Genomic DNA, 20,873 nt, shown 5'->3' on the forward strand with positions numbered 1-20,873 from the left:
GGAGTTGATGATGGACAGGGAGGCCTGGCGTGCTGTGATTCATGGGGTCGCAAAGAGTCGGACATGACTGAGCGACTGAACTGAACTGAATTTATTGCAATTAACATCTTTTTTACCTACATAGCAGTCCTGTACACTAGGCAGAATCAGTGCTTTCCCACCATTTTAACATTCTAGAACATACAAGCCTTTTCAGAAAGTGCATAGGATCGGGGAAAATGAACGGTTAGGTCCCAGTGCATCCAATCATTCTGAAATTTCAGTGGAGGGTTCAACCAAACAGATTTCTCAGAGATCCACTTTTCACCAGGCCTGACATTGCACATTCAGGAACTAGGGCAACCCAATATCTAAAACAAGCCAATGGACCCTACCCAGCTGACTTCTGATGAAACCCCAGGAACAGAAGACCCTTTTCTTGTCTACAGTTTCTACAATTATTGCCCAAAGTGAGTTATTGTTGTAAGGGATAGTCTTGAAAGATTCCCTTGGATCTTATCTGGGTGGTTAGCTGCTGTACTCCCTCATGAGAATTTATGGAAGAAGGAAAGACAATGTTTATTATTTTTAAGCTGTCCAAGTCACCAAAGTAATTTCCACTCTTTCTGACCCTTGACATGTAGCCAAATTTGGGGCAAAGGGAGAATGGACTTAATAAAAACTCTGGATTGAATCCTAGTTCTATAACCTTGAAGACTTTTCTTAGCCCATATATCAGCAGAAGTGTGCCCCCACAGCATTGGGTGGATTAAACGGGAAGGTACTAATGTTCAATTACAAAACAAATGCAAAAGATAACAGTAAAAATAGTTGATATGAAATGTTCAAGCTCAATCATGAGAGGAAAAGTGAAATCTTTCAGTGGCCACCAAAGTCCTCAACCTTCCAATCCTGATTCTTTTTTGACCTTTTCTGGTGGACCTTGGTCCTAACTAGAAGTCACTTTTGAAGCTTCATGACAAAGACTTATGCAGAGAGATCTGGGCAGTGTCAGCCATCACCTGCTGATTCTGAGTCAATTTCAGAATTAAACATGAGGGCTATTTGCATTTCATCCATGTCTCTCCATCAGTTCAAAGGATTCTACCAACAGAAAGACGAGGATAAAAGGAGAATTGGAAAATTTTCAGTGGCACTCTGGAGGTCCCAGAATAATGGATACCTGATGAGATTAAACTGCAGAGCTTTTACTGAGAAACCGTTTTATTAAAAAAAAAAAAATCATTCAGTTCACAGAGGTTAGAAAAACACTTTGGGAATCTAGTCAGTAAAACACTCTTAATTTGATTCTTCTTATTTAATTCCTTCAAATTCCTCTCAGATTAAAATTGTAATAAAAGGCAAAAGCCATTTGGGATAACTGTTTGGCAGGGCTCAATCTGAACATAAACGTACCCAATGACCTTGTCATATATCTACTTTTGTGTATACGTACAACTGAAATGTGTATGTAATTCACCAAAAAGACATAGGCAGGAATTTTCACAGCAACACAGTTCAAAACAGCTAACATTTAAAAGCCACTAGCATGCCCATCAAGGGTGGAATGGATAGGAATTCCCTGGTGGTCCAATAGTTAGGACTCTGTGCTTTCACCACCGTGGGCCTGGATTCGATCCCTGGTTGGGGAACTAAGATCCCACAAGCCACATGGTGTGGCCAAAAAAGAGAATGGAATGGATAGTAAGATGTAGGATAATTACCCAAAGGAATACTATGCAGTCATGAGACGTGGTGAAGTACAAGTACACACAGCATTGTGAATAATTCTCATGGTGTTGATTTAGAGAAAAGTGAAAGAGTTAGTTGCTCAGTCGTGTCCGACTTCTTGCAACCCCCTCAGACTGTAGCCTTCCAGGCTCCTCTCTCCATGGAATTCTCCAGGCAAGAATACTGGAGTGGGTTGCCATTTTCTTCTCCAGGGGATCTTCTTGACCCAAGGATCGAACCTGGGTCTCCCTCATAGCAAGCAGATTCTTTACCATCCAAGCCACCAGGGAAGCCCTCGTCAAGTAAGAGAAGCCAGGCATATCTGCTTCCACTTATGTAAATTTCAAAGAGAGGTAAAAGTTAGAAGTTGACATAGTGATTAGAAGTCAGTGGCTGGAAGAAGGCGTGTTGGGGCTTCTGGGTACAGATAATGTTCTCTTACCTGGTTTGGGTGCTAGTTATAGGTTGTGTCGCATTCATGACAATTCATTGAGCTGGAAATGTATGATTTGTGTGTATTTCTCAGTATATGTTCTACGTCAGCAAAGAAGAATACTTAAAAGAAAAAAAATACAGCATACCTCTTTCCTGCTCCAAAGAAGGAGGGAAGAAAGCACATTCAGGACTTTCTGCCTACCTTGTAAGGGAGAACATTGTGATATAATACGTAAAATGCACGGTATTTTTGCTGACAAAAGAAAAGCCAAACTGTAGGAGAGCCTGTAACGACACAAACAAAACACCTGGTCAGGGAATTCCAAGTTCAGCTAATATCCAAGGAAATTCAACCCCAAATCCTCAGATCCCTGGTTACCCTCTAAACTGTGTTGTATTCCTTAATAACTTATCAGAGAGACTAGTGAGATGATTTTAATCCATGCTGCTTGGATCAGTCAGTTCCTGGTTTTAAGGAAGTACATTTAGTACCTGGGCTGCATGACACAGATGTTACTGGATTTGAAAATGATGGGCAGGCTAGAACTGCCAGGGCTGCTTCACAAGGGTTTAAGATCACACTGCTCATACCACGAAGATCACCTATGTCAAGAAATAACTTTGGGAGAGTTGTCTTTGAAGGACTTGGTGTAATCTGTGGTTTTGGGTTTTTTGTTTTGTTTTATAACATTTGAGCACACAATTTGAATAGTTGGAGGTGGAAGGGATCATGAAAGTAAGATTTTTGTTAAGGTCTTAAATGGTGTAGTCTTTCTTGAGCCTTAGCAAACCGTAAAATATGAAGACTTTGATTTGATACAATAAACCTTTATTTGTATTCTTTTAAAAAAACATAAAAGCTGAAAGATGATGCTTTACAGTCATAGGAAATATGCCTCTTTAGGGTTGATCTCAGCGAGGGTCTCCCCTCGTGAAAGGAGCTGCTAAGCAGGGGGAGGCTGGAGGACCTGGTGGTGTTGAGTACAGTCTGGGCTTGGACAGACCAGAGTTCAGACCATGAGTCCGTCCCTTGCTAACTGAGTAACCTTGGGTGATTTCTTGATCTTCCAAAGCTTTAACTTCCTCATCTGTTAAATGGACATAATACCTACCTCACAGGATTGCAGGGAGAGTCAGGTGGGATGTGGTTTGTGAGTGCTTAGCGTAGTGTCTGGAAACAAGTAAATACTGACATGACAGCTGGGGCACAGAAGTTCACCCCGTAATTCTCTTTTGGCCATAATCATTCAGGAAACAGTTGTTCATCCATCTAGAGGTTTGGGGATAAGGGCTTCTGTTGGCCTGTTAATTCACCCGACATTCCTAGAGAACTTGCCTATGGAAAGTAAGAGAGATCCTAGAGTTCTGATGACATGGGTGTAGACCACATCTGTTAAAGGATGTAGAATCTAACATGAAAGAGAAGCAGCAAGCTCCCTTGCACTGGGTACCAGATACTTCCTTTGGTATGAACTGAACTTGCCTTTGGGCTTCCCCAGTGGCTCAGTGGTAAAGAACGGGTCTACAATGCAGGAGCCACAGGAGATGTGGGTTTGATCCCTGGGGCAGAAAGATCCCTTGGAACAGGGCATGGCCACCCACTCCAGTATTCTTGCCTGGAAAATTCCATGGACACAGGAGCCTGGTGGGCTACAGTCCATGGGGTCACAAAGAATCAGACACAACCGAAGTGACTTAGCACATACACACATTTAATTTTTAAAACAATCCTCCATGGCAGGTTTTCTTATACCAGTTTTTACAGATGGAGAAATAAATCCCCAAAAGAGCCCAAGGCCACACCGTTTGCAAAGTTGGAATGCAGACCCTGGGTTCCCTGGGCTCCAGAGCCCATCTCCTTCCACTCCATGGTGGGCAGTGGGCTGGGACAGACAGCCCCACCATAACAACAGGAGGCAAAGTTAAATACGTGGGACAGTCCAAGCCCAGGGCTGCAGGAATACCAGGGAGAAGAGGTCAGTTTCAAATGTGGAGATCCTTGCTTTTCCAATTTATGTTTTGCCTTCAGTGTTGCTATTTGCTCTGCCTTGAAATTTGGCAAAATGTCTACAACACATGTTAACAAAACATTCTCAATCATCTTGACAAACTTTTTGTGTCATACATGAGTTATTTTTCTAGTTGCCTAGGATTTCTGAAACAAGAGAAGCAGTGTATCTGTGATGTGGCGACATTGGTACAAGAGAATTGAACTCGTGTCCAAGGACCTGGGATGTTTCCTAGTCATGACACTTAGCTGTGTGACCTTGGTTTTGGCCCAGCAAGTCATTTGGCCTCTGAGCCTAGGTTTCATCACTACAAAACAAGGACGATGTCACCTATTTCAAAAGTTCAGAGAAAACTGCAATTAAAGACTGTGCATGAAAGTACATAGCCAAAGAACCAGCCTGAGAGATACCCAGTAGCGACACTAAGGTCAGTGTCATAGCCCAGGTTTTTGTTCTGACTTCCCGTGCAGTCCTGGGCAAGTTACTCAATCTCTCTGCAGTTCTGTCTCTCTTCTTATACAGAAGAATAGTGATCCCTGTGAAGAAAGAAATGATGATTTGATTAGCAGATTAGACAATTGTTTTCTATTCCTTATGAAAATGTTCAAGTCTTTGGACAACTGCTATCAGTTCAATACTGCACACATATACCAGTGTATTTTCTTCTGCAAAAAAAAAAAAAAAAATCTTTATTTTTCAATAACTTTCCAAAGGAATCTGGACTCCCCCCAAAAGGAATAAATGCACTCATTCATTGATGTGAATAGTGGGTCTTCCCATTAGGTCTTTCCCCGACCCATCAATGTTTTCTTTGTTTTTTAATTGTCCTGTCTCTTTATTAAAGAATAGTTTACATACCATAAAGTTCACCCATTGTGAGTATACAGTTTATTTTTATTACATTTAAGCACTTGTGAAGCCATCACCACAATGCAGTTTTACAACTTTTTCATCACTTCAGTTTGACTTTGCAGTCAACCTTGCTCACAGTCTTATTCCATCCCCCTTCCCAGCAACCACCGATCTACTTCATGTCTCTTTCTTTTTGCCTTTTCTGGAAATTTCATAGAAAACGGAATCATGCAATATATAGTCTTCTACATCTGGCTTCTTTCACTGCACATCATGTTATTGAGGGTCATCTATGTTGTTGTATGTATCAGAAGTTTGTTTCCTTTAATTAAAAGCAGTAACTTTGCAGTATTCTGTTTTGTGAATAGTCCGCATTTTGTTTATCTGTTTAGCTGAGAGTCATTTGGATTATTTCCAGTTTGGGACTGTTATGAAGAACACTGCTGTGAACTTTTGCATACAAGAATTTGTGTGGACATAGGTTACCATTTCTTTTAGTTGGAAACTTAGGAGTGGAAGTTCTGGATCACTTGGTAGATTTATGTTCATCTGTTTGAGAAACTGCCAAAGAAGTTTCCAAAGTAGCTGTACCGTTTTTCATTCTCACCTGCCATCGACGAGGATGCCACTTTCTTCATATCCTCCTAACATCTGCTACGGTCAGTCTCTTCCATTATGGCCGTTGCTTTTTAGTTGGCTCATTGCATTGTAGTATCTCATTGAGGCTTTAATTTTATTAGCTTTACCGATGATGTTTAAAATATTTCCATGTGTCACAGTCATATATCTTCTTTGGTGAAGTGTTATTTAAATCTTTTGCCTACTTTTTAACTGAGTTGCTTGGCCTCTTATTATTGCATTTTAGTGGTTCTTTATATATTCTGGATGCTATTCCTTTTTTAGAACTATGACTTGCAGAAATTTCTTCCAGTCTGTGGCAGGTCTTTCCACTTTCTTGATGTCTTTTGAAGAGAAAACGGTTTTAATCTTGACAACATCTGATTTATAATTATGCTTTTGTATAATGTCTAAGAAATCTTTGCCTGACCCACAGGCACAAAGATTTTATGTTTTTGTCTAGTAGTTTTATAGTTTTAGCTTTTATATGTAGGTCTGGAATCCAGTAGAAGTTAATTTTTGTGTATGGTGTAAAAGCAGGGATTTGATGGGACATATACATTCAATTGTCCCATCAATATTTATTAGAAAAAAACCATCCCTTCCCTATCAAAGTGCCATGGTACTTTATTGGAAATCAGTTGACCATAAACATGTGGGTTTATTTTGGAACTGTCTCTCCTGTTACATTGACTTTTATGTCTATCCCAGTGCTGATACCATACCATCTTGATTACTTGTAGTTTTACAAGTTCTGAAATCTACCATTATCCTATTCTTTTTCCAACATTGTTAACTCTCCAAGGTCCTTTGCATTGCCATGTACATTTTAGGATCAGCTTCCCAATGTACAAATAATCTGGCTGGGATTTTGGTAGCGATTACACTGAACCTGTTGATCAATTTAAAGAGACTGGTTAGGTCTTACAGGAATATACACATCTAAAGATAACATTTATCTCGTACTGTTAAACTGCAAAGACTACTTAGAAATTTTTGTACTGAGTTCCTTAGAAGGAGATAGTTCAGTTCAGTTCAATCACTTGGTTGTATCTGACTCTTTGCGATCCCATGGACCGCAGTACACCAGGCTTGCCTGTCCATCCAGCTCCCGGAGCTTACTCAAACTCATGTCCATTGAATCAGTGATGCCAACCAACCATGTCATCCTTGGTTGTCCACTTCTCCTCCTACCTTCAATCTTACCCAGCATCAAAGTCTTTTCCAGTGAGTCGGTTCTTGGTATCAGGTGGCCAAAGTATTGGAGATTCAGCTTCAGCATCAGTCCTTCCAATGAATATTTAGGACTGATTTCCTTTAGGATTGACTGATGTGATCTGCTTGAAGGAGATAAGATCCTTGAAGGAGATATCTAGAAGGAGATAAAGACAGCAGCAATCATTTGCAAAAGGCCAATATGCGTTTCCACTGGGATATTGCAGCCTTTTTTATCTTTTTATATTTTGAGCTGGTCAAAGGGAACCAGAGCATTGGTGTGCACTTGTGGCTATCTCTTCACACCATTTTGTGCCTCTTCTCTGGGGAACCCTCCCCCTGATATTTGGAGTAGGGGCCACTGTTGGGGTTGTAGTTGGTGAGGGAGTAGAGCGGCAGGATGCTAGTCTCTGTGCAGACTGGCTTTGCAGGCTTATGGAGAGCCCTCTGGGCTTCGTGCAAGCTGCCTGGGCAGACTGATTTATTCATCTTTGCCCAGGATCCAAACTTTGGGCCAGGCACACCCTCATTACCCTGCCCAATCAGGATGCTGAATCAGGAAAAACAGCCTTCCGGAACAGGTGAGTGGTATTTTCAAGATCAAGCTAGTCCGGTTGCATTGGAAACCTCTCCCACTTCAAGGGAAAAAGCAGCAAATGCAAAGAAGGCTGAGTCAGCCCCACCTTGCCTGTCTACAGGAGCAATACCAGGAACTATTGTGGTTCTGTCTTTCTCCCCACCCATACACCTGCTAGGGAAGCAGCATCCTTGTTACTTACTACCTTTGGCTTCCTCAGCTACCATCAGGTTTCCCCAGTTCATGATGATCTATATAAACTTATGTCAGTGCCTACAAAATAAAAAGAAGCTGATCTCTGTGCCCCACCCTAGGGCCATTGAACCCATTTTTAAAAGTCTCTCGGGTGTTGCTTATGTGCAGTAAAGTGAGAAAACCCCTGATCTAGGCCAACACACTGACCTCCAAGTGTTTGTGTGTCCTTAATCTGAAAGCATCATCAACCAGAGCCATGTTTGCAACAGTCTCAGGGGCTTCCCAAGTGGCGTTGGTGGTAAAGAACCTGCCTGCCACTGTAGGAGCTGTAAGAGACACAGGTTTGATCCCTGGGTCAGGAAGATTCCCTGGAGGAGGAAATGGCAGCTCACTCCAGTATTCTTGCCTGGAGAATCCCATGGACAGAGGAGCCTGGTGGGCTACAGTCCATAGGGTCACAAAGAGTCAGGCACAACTGAAGTGACGAAGCATGCAGGGACAGAAAAGCAATTTGTTTATTCTTTTGGGTATTCTGAACACCATCTCTGAATCAAGTTAGATCTTTTTTAAAAAGGTCTACCACCCTAGACCTTGATCCTTTAACTTCCCCTATGAAAATGACTTCATTCAGTGGCCTTTAGTCTACACCCTCTGTTTTTCTCAAGGCTTTATAGAAGAAAAACTACTTGGATGTTTCCAGCCATCAGTGAAATCAGTGTGGAAGTTGGTTAGCTGCTCCAGAACTGAGGTTCCCCCTGTGAGAATTCCTTTGGGGCTTTTTGGAGGCAGTTTATGCAAGAGGAGGCCTGGAGTCAGGCAATCAGGACTCACAGCCCAGCTCTGCTTTGTGGAAGCACTGGAGCTTTGGAGAAATTGTTTGCTCTGAGTTTTCATTTCTCTGAGCTTTTCATTGTTCGAAGAACAAGGTTGTAAAAGAACACGTCCCTCACAGGGCTGTGTGAGACCTGTCACTCAGATCCCTGGGAACCACGCCTGAAACAGAGCAAGCTGGTACGGAACCTCAGCCCATGGTTGAGGCTCACAGCCTGTGACTAATTTAGAATCAGGAAACGTTGCCTCTGTAGTGAGAATTGTATGAGGCCATTTTTTAACCCAGTGAGACCAAAGTGGCCCATTTTCTCTTTTGTGCTCGCCTACTGAGAAGCTCGCATCACAGCAAACACATTGGCCTGAGAGTGAAACCTTTTGATTTTTCTTTTCCTCTGAGGCTTTTGTTTCATTGTTTTCAGATCACAGCTTTCTCCGATAAGCATCCGGAAGTCCTCTGGGGAAGGAGACGTGGTCTGGGCTATAAATGGCTGAAGGCTGACTTCAGGGACCGTGTTCCATATCTCCTGACCTGTATCAGGAGTAAAGTACTACAAGAGAAATGGTGGGGGGTAGGGAGCGGAGAGAGGAACTGAAAAGGACAGTTAGCCACCCCGAAGCTAGGAGAATTATCTGTGCAAGGATGGGGTGTGTAATCACAGTTCTCTTTTCTACTGCAGTGGTCTGTTATTCCAGCACAGGGCTTAGGGTACCAGAACTCCTCCTGGCTTTCAGACACTAGGGGGTCTTTGGTTCATTTCCAATCCCTGCCATCAAGAGTGTCCTTTCTCTACCCAAATTGCTTTTCTGTTAACACTGCTATGTGAGCTTGGAGAAGGGTGGGATTTTACACAGAATCATGGAATCTTACAGCAGGATGGGACTTGAAATTGTCTAGTCCATCCCTTCACTTTCTACAGAGGAAGGGTCAGGGCCTTGGAGACGGTAAGTAGTGACATAATGGAGATCTCATGAATAAGAACTAAAGAAATGATACCCCAGTCTCCTAATTCTGAATCTTGTAGCCCTTTTCCTGAACCCAGTGTCCATGAGGAGCTCTGAGCTCCTCTCTGCTCTTCCAGACAGTAAGTTTCACAAATTTGGTGCCTTGCACCAAATTCTGCCTTGTAGCAGATGGTGTTTCCCCAGATGGAATTCTCGCCTGTATGATAAAGTTTATACTTGAGTTTAGAGATCAACTAAACAGAAATAATAACCACAGAAGCGTGACTTAATCAGGGCTATTAAAGGCAAGCAATTTCTAGCACTTTGTGTATACAGGTGCTTTTATAAAACTCAACTAAATATACAAATCATTTATGGTCCATAGAGTTTAGTGCCAGTCTGAATGTGGACTTTTTAACATATGCATTTTGAATATGTGACAGTAAAGAAATAAGGTTGTAGTTTTCTAAATAGCAGGATACAAAGATGGATGGAAAGTCACCATTCACCACAGGACTGTAGGAAGTCCCAAAGACACATCTGGTCTGTCAGGCTGGGGCAGAGCTGGAGTTGCAGGATGTGAACCTAGGGTCGTGTACTTGGTAACCATCATTTATGGAGTCACCAGTCATAACAAAGCCCACACTGCTTTAAAAGTTTGCAGTCAACAGCCTCCTCTCCACATGAATTGTGTGTTCCTCTTCATTCTTCCATGGGTGCTGTTTTGCTTATTTTGCTCATTATCTGAAAGGCTTTTCCTTCTTCTAAAAATGACTCTAATTTAAATGCTTTGGATTCAGCTACATCTCTTTTTTTTTTTTTTTTTTTCTGATTAGTTTGCATATAACCCTGTCTGTGTTCAGCTCTGGTACTTTTCCTGGCCCTGCACACAGGGCTTGTCTGAGAGTGTCATGAGTGCCTGTATAAGAAGAAGTGAAACACATGCGAGGGTGGGGGGGCTCCCTTATCTTGAGCCCTTGACCCTGTGCCCTCCCCCCGCCCCCCCAGACTTGCACTGTGGCACAGACCGACTTCTGAACAGCTGTGCAACTGCCCTTCGTTCTGGCTCACTGTATTTCTTGACATGTTCAGCATCTTGGGATGAAGCAAGTGCACAGGTCAAGACTGATGCCCCTGGAGTTACGTTGGCAGTGTTTCTCAGCAGTGCTTTTACTAATGATTTGCAGAGCAGAGCTCTGCTACAGGGGCCCTGGCTGAACCTCCTACCCATCTTGTGTGACAGTTCATGTAACAGCTACTCCCCTGTGCCTGTCCTTGGGAAACGGTGGCATCCAGAGAGCCTTTTATCAGCATCCCAGACCACACTCGCAAGCCTTCTTTATGTGGATGGTCCTAGAACCACCACTGTTCAGAGGCTTATTATGTTGTTTTCCTATTATTGTTGTATGCAGTACATCACAGTACATCACAGCATTGTTGAAATGTCATTTGATCATTCACCCTAGCATCACTGTGAGGTAGATACTGTGAGGTACTGTATGGTGATTAGCTGTGATACTAGTGAGGGACTCGTGCTCCAGACACCCTGGCCTTACCACTTTCTAGTTGTGTGACCAGGGACAAGTTTACTAAACCTCTCCAAGCCTCAGCTTCCTTATCTGGAGAGTGGGGAATAATAACCTCAGGAGGTTCTTGTGAAACAAATGCTTGAATGTTTATGAAGTATGGAAAACAGTGACACAGAATCATCACAATAAAAATGTTCACTTTTATTGTTGCTGTCGCTATCAACTTCATCATCGCTACAGCAGATTTTCCAAGAGTCTGTGGTTTGCCCAAGATCACGTAATGACTCCAAGAGACAATGGACTTTTTTCTTCTTAGTTTTTATTTCCTTATTACACAGTAACATAAAAATGAATTCTTGTAAAAGATCAAAGCAATACAGAAACATATAAAGGATGTTGTTAGGTTCCCACCTCTACTCTTTCTCCACAAGGAACCACAGAAAACTGATTGGCGTGCATTCTCCCCACCTTCTCGCTGGGCAGGACACACATATAAAATCAATATAAATATATATATATGTGTCTTCTTAGGTTTAAACAATAGTAACAGTGCCTGACTTATAGGACTGGTGGTCAGTGTTGGCGAGGGTGGGGCATGCCAGGAAATATACTAGTCCTCTCTCATCAGCATGAGATAAATGCTATTATTCTACCCATTTTACAGGTGTGGAAGTGAAGGTTAGAGAGATTGTCGCCGTCATAGGACCACATGATGCTGAAACTGGATTTCAATCCAGTCAGGCTTACCCAGTATCTCCACACTTTTGACCACAACTGTATGTGGCCGTATCATAGGTATTGTTTTTCTGTTGGACTTTTTTCTCTTACTAATATTAGTTTGAACTCTTTCCATGTAAGTATATGTAGGTTTACTTCATCCTTTTAATGGCTACATATGAGTCAATATTTTGTTTCACCACTTTCTTATTTAGACTTCCGTTTCCTTGTTCTTTGCTGTTATAAATAATCCAATACCAAATATCCTTAATACTTTTGGACACAGGTGTGAGAATTTCTGTAGAGTGGCTTTTACAAGTGGAATTGTTCATCAGGGAGTAGTGTGCACACATTAAATTTAAATAAGTATTGCTTTCCAAAAAGAATTTTGCTCACTGACAGTATGTGAGAAGGCCTGTTTCACATTAGTCTTTTTTTAATTGAATTATTTATTTATTTTTGGCTACACTGGGGCTTCATTGCTACGTGCAGACTTTCTCTAGTTGCAGTGAGTGTGGGCTGCTCTCTAGTTGGGGTGCACAGGCTTCTCATTGCAGTGGCTTCCCTTGTTGCAGAGCATGGGCTCTAGAGTGCTTGGGCTTTGGTAGTTGCAGCGCACAGGCTTAGTTGCCCCATATCACGTGGAATCTTCTCAGCCCAGGGATTGAATGTGTATCCCCTGCATTGGCAGGTGGATTCTTAACCAATGGACCACCAGTGAAGTCCCCCACCTTAGTCTTCTTTTTTATCTTTGCCAATTTGTTGAAGAAAAATACTCTTTTCTGAATTGTGTTTCCAATATTCCTGATGGGGTTGAGCTAATTCTTTATTTTAAGGGTAATCTACATTTCCTCCAGAAGTTGCCTTTTGCCTATATTGCCATTTAGTTTTCATAGTAGATGCTCATTGTATATTTTGGATAAAATCTTTTGTATTTTTCTGCGTTTTTGTCTTCCATGTAAACTTATAAAATCAGCTTGTCAGTTTACATAAAAGAAACTCCTGTTTGTATTTTGATTGAGAATTTGTTGTATTAATAGGCTCATTTTAGATAATTTGGCAACTTCATGATATTTATTTTTTCCTTCCATAAATACCATGTATCTCTATTTAAGTCTTTCTAGCCCATCAGTTAAATTCGACTGTTTTCCTTGTGTAGATCTTGCATTGAAACATTTATTTACAAATGGGGGCCTGTTTTCTCATCACCTAGACTTAATTTGTATTGCTAATGAATAGGAAAACTATTGGTTTTTACATATGTGTTAAACTTTTATCTAGCTACTCGACTGAACTCTTATTAGTGACCTTTGTACTTATTTCTTTTTCTTGATCTATCACATCGGCTAGGAAAAACAGTAAAGAAACATTGGTGAAAGTGTACATCTCTGCCTGCTTCCCATCTTTAATGAGAATGTCTCTAACATTGCAGCACTAAATATGGTAGATACACTTTATCAGCATGCAGAAATTTCTATTGCTAGCTTATTGAGGGGTGTGCCTTTCACTGCAGACTACACCAGACTCCTGTCAAGGGGCCTTAATTGTTTCCTCTACATTTTTCTTGAGAATTCATAGATTGTCCTCACTGCCTGGGACCTCCCAGTTTTGATCTCCTAGCTGACTCAACAGCATTTAGCACTGAGTAATATTTGCTCTCTTCCTCCCTTCACTCACTTTGGACCCTGGCTGGCCTAAGGCAAAGAGCCACTTTGTGTTAATATATCCTACACCCCTCCCCCTCCCCCAGATAAATAAATAATGCTGTGTAGATAAGAACAAAATTCCAATTCTGGAATTTTCTGGCAGGCACTACTGAAAAGATTTCATTCCTGGCTTCTAGTTTCAAGTAACTTCAACTTTCTTTCCCCACTGGGTTATCTTGAGTAGCTGACCAACATTTCACACTCTAGTGGCCAAGTGGTTTCATAGTTTGTACAGGAGGGTGTGAGAAAGGAATCACCACCTGACCTCTGACTTCCTGTGGAGATTTCACGCAGGCACAGGGTGAAGCCACTTCTAACACTGGGCTCTCAGCACTGCCTCGCGCACAGTTAATGCAAAAGAAGTGTTTTCACGGTTGACTGATGACGTGATTTAATTGCAGAGTACATTTGATAATTTTTAGATGGTGAGACTTCTTGCTAAACTATGAACGAAAGGATTTCATTTTGTCAGGCATGTATTTGGAGCATGACTCTAATGTGACTTGGCACCCATCTAGAGAATTGTCCCTGTGTCCAGTGACATTTCCCTTTGGGGAAGTCAACACCTGCTATGATGGCATCTGTCATATTTAAGAAAGTGACATGTCCATGAATAATGCAGAGCCGCCTCAATAAAATGCCTTCTTCAGAAAATAATTAAAATGAGACATTGGCAGAAGATTATTATAAGCAGCAGAGAAGCAAGTTTGGGCTCTTTCCGAAATTAAAAAGCAGTGGATAATATCTTTTACTATGGTTTTCTCATCTTGATGTAAGCTGGGCAGATTATATTATTTCCATACTGTTTAGCTACAAAGGTAAGGACCTGCTAAATAGGATTCTTTCTTTCTATTGCTTTAGTACAAACCAACATTGGCCTCCAACATCAATTTGGATGTTAATGTTTTTGAGATGAACTTTTTGGGGAGATGGAGTGGACTCGTGTCAGGCACATGGTGTGTAATTGGCAACTATCCAGGAGAGCCTAATCCAAGAGACAGCTGGATGCCAGAAACCCCAAGAGGCAAGGCAGCCCTACGTGGCAAACACGAGCGCTGATCTTTGAGCCCCTCGTGGGGCCAGTGCCATTGGCTTCAGCTTCTAGGACTATTGGTATAAGAAGTTTGGTCAGCCGGACAAGTAGCTTTCCTGCCTTAGCTTTTTCCTCTTTCCCTCAAATTGCCATGTCCAGAGAAGAGGCTGGGGCCAGTGCCCAGCAATAGACTGAACATTTCCTACCTCTTCTCTTGCAGGCGGGTGACAAACACTACCACCCGGGTTGTGCACGATGCAGCAGATGCAACCAGATGTTCACAGAAGGAGAGGAAATGTATCTTCAAGGTAAGGAGGTCTGGAGAAGGCAGGAACCTCTCCCCTCCCAGGGAGAGAAAACCTTGCTATGTTTGTTTGTTTTTAAGAAAAGGAGGCATTTCCTTAGCTGCAAGGCTCCCCAGATCCCAAATGAATGTAGCCAAATGTGACCTCATCAGTTAGTATTAATCAGCCAAGCAATTGACATGCTGGCAGTGAGCCCCTGAGGCTGTTAACAAACGAGTGGATTGCTTCTGGATGAATGGATTGAACTTGATGGTGATGCCATGGAGATAAGGCAAGAGGGATGATCAGCTAGGCCTCCTCCCACCCAACCACCAGGAATATGCTTGGGAAACAAAAGATTAAAAGAGGAAAATGAATGTCTAGAAATGTTACATACTGGATGGTTATAATACTTGGTCTTTTCTCACTTCACTATCCTGGGGGAAGGATTTTGGTGGGCCTCCCAGTATGCTCTTATCCAGGCTTTCAGGAAGAAGAAAATCTCATATTTGGCAAATTACATCACAGATGTACTTCATCCCATGAAGATGAGATAGCTGTCATAGTGAAAGAGAGAAGGTCAGAGAGTGAGAGAGAACACACCCAAAGTTCCTGACAGAGAAATTGAGTAGCTGTTGGTGCCAAGGAAGTGCTCATTACCAGAGGACCGTTCAATTTTTTTTTTTAATGAAAATAATTTTGAGAAATTTTCCCAATGTACAGCTATGATTAGCTTTTATCTCCTCTAAAATTCTGAAGCTTTTCAGAGAGTTTTAGGGAAGGATTCTCCTCCAGTCAAACAGTACCATCTGTGCGAGCATTTTACTATTTTTAGCAGGAAAGAGTCATTAAATAGACAAGGGCTGATCAGTAAAATTAGCAAGAATGTAAGAGCTATTGCTTGTTCAGTTTGCTAATTACTGGTTCTCATCGGCCTTTGCATGTCATTTCTTCATCTCTGCACGTAACACTATGTGTAGTTTTAATGAATGGTTTGCTTTGCTCTTGATTTTTGTTTTTACAAAACTAAGAAAAGTCTCCAGAAACGATTCTTGAGTATTAGATCAAGAATCTACTTGATCTACTTGATCTTTGGCTACTCTCCCCTCAAAGAACACTAGCTGTATGAGAAATTGACAACCCAGACATCCTTTTTAGCTTTAGAATGATTTCTCTGAAAAAATTACAGTAGAAAATCTCACTGAATTTTAAAGGGCCTGATGAAGGCAAGTGACAAGCCCCAAATCTGTGGTCTCATATGGGCTTTATATGACACGTTCTCTCCCAGGACAAACTGTGAATCCTTGGGAGCAATAGACAGGTGTCACTTTACATGTTCAGCGTGGAGCAGATTTATTCTTCACTTGGTCTCCAGGCTCTGTTTCAGATCCCAATGTGTCAGTTACAGCACTCACCATCAAAGACCCAAGAGTGTACAATCACCCCAAGAGTGTCTGCTAAGAACTGAGACTCAGGACTCTGGGTGCAGCTCTATACATTCACATAGTTCTGCAAGCTGAATAAGGAGGGTGATTTCAGGCTGTTCACGAGTACAGCACATTCATGCTACAGATAAACAATGCTGGTAATTTGGGCTACGTTCCAAATTCGAGCATCATTGTAAATCTCTCCTGGAGTTGGGCTCTGGTGTTCTTTGCCTGTGCTCTCGGCACATCCTTGAACAATGAGCAGTTTCATCTTCCCCAGCATCTGATGTTCTCTCTGGCTCTCATTCCCTGTGTGTCTGACCTCTGGAGGACTGTTCGATGCCTTGTGCACCCCCAGTGTTCTGGGCCAGGATGTCCACTCAGTAGAACCTCTACAGTGCACCCTGCTCCTGCTTCCAGCCCTGTTGCCCACCCTACCTCCCCTCCAGCTCTCCACATTAAGAGGATTTCCGTGCTTTGAAGCCAGCCTCAGAGTAAAAGCCAGTGCTGAATGGACTATGTGTCTGTCTGGCTTTGGTTTGATTTTTTGGCCCTGGGTTAAGCGAGATAGAAATGACTGCTAAATAGGGATTAAATTATTATTCTGATATAAAATGTATTTACACTGTGATCAATTTAATAGTATTTTTAGCTCAGTGGTGTAAAATAATTCAAGAGTTATTTTAATTTGATAGCTTTTCAGGAGAGAAAGAATTCAACAGTGAAATGTAAAACATAAAATATTCATACAGAGACGCTTATTAAGTTTATATCATTGACATTGTCCTGCGCAGACAACCTCATGACTCTTTTAACAATTTAAATGTAGGCATTTTAAACCTGAAAGCTGCATTATTTTCATCCTAACTCAGGATATAGTTTAGTGACCAGAACTGAGAAGAATGTGCCAAATGAGCAGCAATCTGGTGAATTTTTGGCTATCATTTTGAAAGTGTAATAAATTTACAAATTTAGGCAAAAAAACTGCTTTCAACTTAGTAACTATTTGCTTAAGTCTTTTTAAGTCCCTCTTCAAGTTCTTCCACATTCCCACATTTGAACATATTCTTGCATGAACATAGGACTTACATGTAGACCTTAGCCATGAATTACACACATTGTATACCTAGGCAAAACAAAAAAAAAAATTGCAGGCATTGAATTCTTATAAGAAAAGAGCTTTCTATTGGATATAAGTGTTTTGCTTAGTTCTGTGATACTGGTACCATCCAAGAAAGCGCCTTAAATTCCTAAAAAGTGAGGCATTGACCCAGGACCAGAAAACAACACTTAAGTAGTAACTTCACTAGTTTAAAAGTGAAGACCTTTTAAAGTTAACTAAAAGGTTAAAAGTTAAAGGAAAACTTGTGGATTTGTAATGTAAGTTTCAAACTTTCTGCTAGTTGGATTGATTTCCTGTGTCTGTGCAGGTAACTGTATAATTGAAGCAACAAAAAAAAATTTGGTGAGTTTTGCTTCTGGATATAGATGATCTGGTTTGACTTTATTGCCCTCATCTAAATTGCTTGGTTGTTTTGATGTTATATAAACATGGCTTATGGCTTATATTTCTGAAATTAAAAGTAGATATTGGTAAGTACACAGACATTACTTTTAAAGGATAATGAAAGTGAGAAGTGAAACTTGGTTGCTCAGTCAGGTCCAACTCTTTGCGACCCCATGGACTGTAGCCTGCCAGGCTCCTCTGCCCATGGAATTTTCCAAGCAAGAATACTGGAGTGGATAGCCTGACCTTCTCCAGGGGATCTTCCCAACCCAGGGATTGAACCCCAGTCTCCCACATTGCAGGCAGATTCTTTACCATCTGAGCCACCAGGGAAGTCTCAAAGGATAATGATTGCATTTGGAAAAAAAAAACCACTGCCCAGTTGAGAACTAAATGTCTCTTTCATCAAAACACTCTTGTGCCACTAGACCACTCTGTGGTCTAGGATTATGACTGTTATAGAACAAGCTCAGACGAGATGCAGAAAACTCACCTGGAATTTAAGCTATCATGATTCACTTGGGCACAGGGCCTCTCTCAGAAGTTCTGTTTAATAGGACCGTGGCTGCTTTCCATTTCCTTTATTCTTAGATGTGCATTGTCTTTCCAGGTTCTACCGTTTGGCATCCCGACTGTAAGCAATCAACCAAGACTGAGGAAAAGCTGCGGGTAAGGAAAGCTTTAGCACTGTGATGCCAGGGGTACTTGCTGTCCATTGTGTTTATGTCACTGATTCTTGGGACTGGAGTTTGGGTGAAATTGCTTCTTATGACTTTTTTTCCCCCTTCTATCACAGACCAAGTAAAAAGGCCATTTGGCCAGTAAAAGAGGTTTCCTCCTACCTTCCATTGATGGTGATTCTTATTTCAAATGCTTGTGTTGGACAAAATAAGCCTTGCTTCATGAATCACATTCTTAGGAAAGCATTCAAGGGAAAAGTCAAGTTCTAGGTCCAACATCTGGTGACCGCCTCACCAGGCTTTTTTTGTATTTCATCCGTAACATCACTCAACCCAAACTCTGCGGCTATTGCTCAGCTCTTGCTACATTTGATTGGCCTCTCAAATCCAAGTTCACCAAGTAGCCTCCATCTCCAAAAGCTGATGATTTTTTAGATAAAAACCTTTGGGGAAAATCATGATGAGCTCAGACAAGTCAATGGGAGCAAGAGTTCTTGATTGTTTTTGTAACTGAAACCTTAGGTAGCATCAAAATATTTTCAAAACTCCCTGGAACATGGATCACACAGAGGGTAGACTCTACCTCTCACTTGTTTTTTCTGTCTTTCCTTTTGTTTTTTAGTATCTCTCACTTCTAAAGCCTCTCTTGATCTTACTCTGTTCTCAGATTACCACCAGGAGACAATATTTTACCTGTTTCAGAAGCAAAGAGCTGCACACAGTTGCAAGGCCATGATCATAATCTGTATCTTACTCAGATGCCCCTAGTTTTTCACTTGGGCTGTGAAGTATTTTTTCAGAGCAATAATCAGACTAGACCCCAGTCCACAGTCGCTCCACTTAACTACCTTAGTGGTCCCCTTGGAAATAGCTGGACTACACCACTTGGTGTTTCAGGGAAAAGAATGACCCGAATTTATTTTGGAAGCCATATTCTAGATGATATGGTTGGGTAGCATCACCAACTCAATGGACATGAGTTTGAGCAAACTGCGGGAGACAGTGAAATACAGGGAAGCCTGACACGCTGCAATTCATGGGGTTGCCAAGAGTCGGACACGACTTAGCAACTGAACAACAATATTCTAGAATGTGGAATCATTTCTTCTTGATCTGCTGTTAGCAGGCACGAGGAGCTATGTATGTGACCCCAGCAGCCACACAGCTGCTCCATCAATGTGGCCTGATCACTAATGTGTCATTTGTGAAGGAGTGACTTGGCCTCAGAGAAATGATTATCAGGAAGCCCCCCCCCCCTTTCTTTTGGCCTGCCACCCTGGGAATGACAGCTTTTATTTTCATTTTCCGACATCTTTTCTTTATTCTCCGTGAAGCTCTTGTCTGCCTAGGAACTCTATTTCCTTTGCTTTTTTTTTTCAACTGGCATCTGTAAGATCAGATGGAGATATTTTGTCATTTGCATAATTTAGAAACTTGTCCCTTGCCTGTGACCCTGAATAAAAACGGTTGTCTTAAAATTCGGTTAATATGAGCAGACTTTAAGTGGAGGGGGAAAAATCACTTTTTCTCAAAATAATGGAGTAAAGACCAGACAAACTGGAGAGGAACTTGTTCACCGATATTAGGATGATTTGGTTCCTGTTTCAACATAGAACTTCAGCTTGAGCATGTGTACCTAACCCTCTCATCGATCAGTCAGACAGGCACTTACTGGAAGTGGGACTTATAGGCACTTACTCTGGGATTTTTGATGACCCATGGATGCTTTGAAATGGGTTATCGTTATAAAATACTGGCACCTTAAAGATAGTACTTACTGTCACTTTAATCATAGAAATGTAAAATTCACTGTATAACTTGTAGATGCTATCCCCAAACCACCCAAGTAGCTAGTGGTCTGCACTCTTTGCAGTGTTGCCCTCAGTTGTTGAGGAATCATTTTTATTTCATCCCTGATGAAGTCTTCTGGGAGACAAAGAGAGGAATGCTAACGAGGCCAGACTAAATGAAATGTGTCCTTTCTCTGTAAGGATTGCTTGAGTTTGCAGATTGTGTTACTAAAATGATTTTTAAAAAAGCAACCCTCTTAATCGCATCTTGATGGGACTCTTTGGATAAGATTATGAAAACAACTAGTGCGATACTTCCACTCATTCTGGCCAAGAGGAGCTATAGTTTTTTCTCCCTTTAGTGAAACCTTCTTCTCCTAAAGCCAGCGTTTACCACTTGGGAGGTCAGGCCGGCCCCCAGCTCACTCACCCAGTAGTAAGGATGATGTACCTCTAAGGAGACAAGGTTCTGACGCACCCCAAGTGGGGTATGTGCTGACGCTGGTGGATTTAAAAGAGGCTAGATTTTGAAGAAGGAGCAACTCTTGTGCTCTCTTAAGGGTGTGTCTATGGAGGACAGCCTTGATCCAGGATTTTCAGGCCTTTTTCCCGGTGTCACATCAGTGCAGTTACCATAGCAAAATGAAAATGTTTTAAGGATCTTTCAACAACCCCACTGAGTAATCCACATTCTCCAGATTTCAAGAACTTGTGAGGTGTTTGTAATAACAGACTCTCAAGAACATCTGTCAATGGCTTCATTGGCTTCTAACTCTTCATATGTAAGAGTATTTCAGCCAAAATAAATGGAAGGAA

At 41.6% G+C, this 20,873-nt stretch overlaps 1 protein-coding gene and 1 long non-coding RNA gene across 21 annotated transcripts in view; one reads left to right on the plus strand and one right to left on the minus strand.

Moving 5' to 3' along the window:
* Positions 1-20,873, plus strand: part of ABLIM1 (actin binding LIM protein 1) — a 331,405-nt gene that overhangs the window by 259,811 nt on the left and 50,721 nt on the right. For all 20 annotated transcript variants that reach the window (XR_014077821.1, XR_014077825.1, XR_014077827.1 and 17 more), the window contains 2 exons: positions 14,590-14,677; positions 18,198-18,256. Coding sequence is in view for 5 of the 20 variants with exons in the window: in XM_081573528.1 (XP_081429654.1) it covers positions 14,590-14,677; positions 18,198-18,256 (147 nt within the window). In the remaining 15 variants the exon portion in view is untranslated. The remainder of the gene's footprint in view (positions 1-14,589; positions 14,678-18,197; positions 18,257-20,873) is intronic.
* On the minus strand, positions 1,420-19,327 carry LOC145539461 (uncharacterized). The gene is made up of 3 exons (XR_014077838.1): positions 18,081-19,327; positions 6,819-6,996; positions 1,420-4,690 (listed from the first exon to the last, which is right to left on the minus strand). It is a non-coding gene; the product is annotated as an uncharacterized LOC145539461 (long non-coding RNA).

The sequence above is a fragment of the Giraffa tippelskirchi genome, chromosome 2 (assembly GCF_054371585.1).
Source record: "Giraffa tippelskirchi isolate mGirTip1 chromosome 2, T2T-mGirTip1v1.2.pri, whole genome shotgun sequence".
In the NCBI taxonomy this organism is placed as follows: domain Eukaryota; kingdom Metazoa; phylum Chordata; class Mammalia; order Artiodactyla; family Giraffidae; genus Giraffa; species Giraffa tippelskirchi.